General features: G+C 40.9%; 1 protein-coding gene across 1 annotated transcript; it reads right to left on the reverse strand.

Moving 5' to 3' along the window:
* Positions 1 to 2,271: 2,271 nt before the first annotated feature.
* LOC112095656 lies at positions 2,272 to 3,622 on the reverse strand. Its single transcript, XM_024177756.1, has 4 exons — positions 3,232 to 3,622; positions 2,665 to 2,856; positions 2,483 to 2,608; positions 2,272 to 2,375 (listed from the first exon to the last, which is right to left on the reverse strand). Exons 1-4 carry the CDS (start codon positions 3,620 to 3,622, stop codon positions 2,272 to 2,274), a joined length of 813 nt encoding a protein of 270 aa, XP_024033524.1.
* Between the last annotated feature and the right edge of the window lie 117 nt (positions 3,623 to 3,739).

The raw sequence follows: 3,739 nt of genomic DNA on the forward strand, positions 1-3,739 counted from the left end.
AATAAAATAATTTTAAAATAAAAACACACGATAACGACAGAAAGAAAGAGAGAGACATAACAATTAATAGCCACCCTAGCTTTATGAAACATCGTATATCTGTTTTTAATTTTTTCTGAGATAAATTTTGATTTCTATACTGACCAGCGGCGCTAGTCCCTCCTACAGTCCATTTAATGCTTCAAGTTGTCTATCTATTTTATCCCTCTTTTATCCTCGAATTTACTTTAATTTTTTTTTCTCTTTTATTATATAGACTAGACCTAGTCTGCTGCGGCAATGCAAGCATAAGACGGGAGCGCACGCCTTCTCAGAGGGTCAGAGCCTTAGTTTTGTTTGCCCGTTTAGAGCCTATGATTTCTACTCTCCATCATGCTTCAGCTTCCTGTTTCGTCGTATTGACAGTAGTGATTTAAGAAAAGTCAAATTGAAGCTTGAAATGACAATTTCAAAATTACAAGCCCAGTGAAATAGATGAGATGGTTTTTATTTTTGCCTGCCTGTCCTCAGGTGCCGAGCAGGTTTTGGCAAACCTGTGCCTCAGGAATATTTTTGTGAATTTTGCCTGTTCGTCCTCAACTGACGGAGCAGAGTTGGGCTAATTTACTCGACTGAATACTCAACTTACCATACTTTATACCCAATTTTGTACTCGACTAGATACTCGACTTATTCAATTGCCTTCACTTCTTACTCGACTATATTAGGAGAAAATTCTAGGCTATCAGCAAATATCATGAGCAGATCAGAACTAGGTCGTTTTTTTTTTCTTTTTAAGTTAATGGTAGCCCATCAATTAGCTTTACTGCTAGAGAAAGTATCAAACAAATAATGTGAAAAATGCATAACAGGAAGGACTAAACAATATTGTTGGTTGATACATATAAGATAGTACTCACGCAATAATTGAGTACTTAAATAGTTGTCTTGTCTGCAACACTTGCGTGACCTATAACAATATACTCAGGAGTTAAATAAAAACAATTAAAAATATAATAAAATCATCAAGGTTTATGAGTGTATATTGTTGTAAATTTTTGTTATCTACAAATTCACAAATATGTTGTTACAATTTTAATAGGTATTATTAGTTTTTGGATTTATTATGGTGTACTAATAATAGGGGGAAATTTACAAAAATGGCCATAAAACTTTTGCGTTTTTGAACTTTAACCCTCCAAAGTTTTTTCTATCATAACTAGCCAAACACCCTATGTTTGGACTACATTACCCTCATCACTTTCATCAAATTTACAAAGCCATGCCACTTTTTCAATTCCAGTACAAGTAAATACGGATCTTCCTCAACAACTTAACAAACCTTCATCACTCTCAACAAACTTCATCATTCTCGATAAATCAATTGCATAATTGAATATATAATCATCAATGGGAGAGCTTCTTAAAATTAGTTTATATTCTTACACAATGTAAACCTTTAATCTATTGATTTTATCAACTAAGTTCGAAATTCAAGTCGGTTTTATTGCAAATATTGTTATTTTTCATTCATAAAACAATGTGATTTGTTAAAGTACTTAGTTTGAGTTGAGAAATGAAGAAAAATCATTGAAAACACAGAAAAATGGGGCAAAAACCGAAGTTCAGAACAAGTGAGACATGCAAGTGGAACAGGTGCCTGTCGCACAGTAGGCAAAGTCCAATAAATTTACTAAGGCAAACAAGTGTCTATTCCTGCTAGGTCGCCTAAAGGACCAGCAGGGGAAATCCATTAAGTTTATTAAGGCGAGCAAGTGCCTATTCCTACTCGGTCACCTAAGGACCAGCAGGCAAAGTCCATTAAGTTTATTAAGGCATGCAAGTGCCTATTCCTACTCGGTCGCCCAAAAGACCAGCAGGCAAAATCCATTAAATTTGTTAAGGCAAGCAAGTGCCTATTCCTGTTCGGTTGACTAAAGGACCAGCAGGCAAAAACTATTAAGTTGTTAAGGCAAGCGAGTACCTCTTCCTGCTCTGTCGCCTAAGAGACCAGCAGGCAAATCCTACAAAATTCTACTAAGGCAAACATGTGCCAACTCCTGATCGGTCGTTGAAGGACCACCAGGCAAAATTCTGCGAAACCGTTAAGGCAAGGAATCGCCTATTTTTCCTCGGTCACTCAGAGACAAGCAAACATATTTTTTAAGGTAATTTGTTGAAACAACGATTAAGCAAAGTCATGGCAAGAAAGCAACCGGAAAGCATCAAAAGTTTATAAACATTCAAGCGTTTGTAAATAAATGAAATTCAGAATTTACATAAAAGGCAAGCCTAAGGATTATGAGGTTCAGCAGTCTCAGCAGGAGAAAGATCAACAATCTTGGAAAGAGGAGGACCAGCGACTTCTGGAGGAGCAGGCATTGATCCCTGACCCTCTGAACGTAACCAGCTAACTCACTAAGGTTCATGCTCTCAATATCTTCGACCATTTTGGGTCCCACCGACTTGCCATAGTCCCTCTGATATGGGGACAAATAGTCACCCTGGTCCCGAGGCGGAAGAGGAGAGGATCGATCTCTAGATTGAACGCTGATCTCAGGACTCTTGTCGTATACCTTCTCACCGCCATTCTTTCGAGGTGGGGGAGGGGGCAGAGTAGGAGCATGAGCTTTAAAAGAACCAACATTGGTCTTCTTCAAAGGAAGGGGGGATTGCTGGAGCCACCTGAACCCCGAGCACGTTTCCTTGACATAGCGCTGAGGATCTTGTTATCCATCCCAGCAGCTACGTCCACTAAGCGTGACCTAACAAGATTTGTTGACGATAGGAGATCTTGACAAGTAGACGCATTCACCAGAGCAGTTTTCACATTGAGCAACGGTGTATCGTCAAGATTCTTGATCAGGCCCCACGACTCTGAAAGAATAAACAAGGTTAAGGAACCCAATAAGTAACGATCAGAGAAGTGAAGTATGCAGAAAAATAAACAACCTGGGGTGACAAAACGCGTTGGAAGGTGAATATCACCACCAAGCGAATGGATTGCTGGACACCAATTTCCCCCAGCAAAGAAAAATTTGTTCTTCCAGTTTTTACATGAGAAAGGAAAGCCGGTGATAGGCTTCCTCTTCGCAGAGCTTGACATGAAGTAGTACCAGCCTGCTTCCCTTGGGCTGCTCCTCAGCTGATACAAATGCTTTACTTCCACAAGGGAAGGCTCCCCGAGTCCACACTTTTCCCATAGCACAAACAAGGTTGAAAGAACCCTCTACCCGTTCGGGTGAAGCTGACCTGGAGCCAGATACATGCCACCCAATATCCTGGCAAAATAAGGTTGAAGGGGCAACCGAGCCCTTAACTTGAAACTCTCCAGATGCATCGTCACATACCCATTTGGAGGCCGACTGGGGACGTCACCTTTCCCAGGGATTACAAGGAGAACCTCCTCAGGGATATTATAAAGATTTCTAAGCTTGAGTAGGTCAGTGTGGGTAGTAGCACAAGTAATATAGTCAATGAGGTAAGCATCTGCCTCCATCCTATGACTGATGTTTCTCTTCTTAGAGGGTCTGCTCAGCTTGGAACTGCTCTCCTCACCGTCACCCACTTCCTCAGGGACCCTAGCCCCCTCAGAACTGTGATTTTCACCAGAACCCGATGCTTGCCCCCCACGGTTTCCCATAGGCTCAAAGTCAGAGGAAGGCAAAATGGCCTTGGGACGAGGGTACTCAGGGGTATCCCTATCATACGAGGGGCCTACACTTACTGGAAGGGTGTAGAGGACCAGTGGGTCTTAACT

The sequence above is a fragment of the Citrus clementina genome, unplaced genomic scaffold, assembly GCF_000493195.1.
Source record: "Citrus clementina cultivar Clemenules unplaced genomic scaffold, Citrus_clementina_v1.0 scaffold_850, whole genome shotgun sequence".
NCBI classification, from domain to species: domain Eukaryota; kingdom Viridiplantae; phylum Streptophyta; class Magnoliopsida; order Sapindales; family Rutaceae; genus Citrus; species Citrus x clementina.

Coding starts and splice junctions, on each gene's coding strand:
- LOC112095656 (XM_024177756.1), bottom strand. CDS start 3,622: ATGGGAAACCGTGGGGGGCAAGCATCGGGTTCTGGTGAAAATCACAGT. Junction 2,857..3,231: donor TGGCATGTATCTGGCTCCAG/GTCAGCTTCACC, acceptor TTATTCTTTCAG/AGTCGTGGGGCCTGATCAAG. Junction 2,609..2,664: donor GAAACGTGCTCGGGGTTCAG/GTGGCTCCAGCA, acceptor GTTCTTTTAAAG/CTCATGCTCCTACTCTGCCC.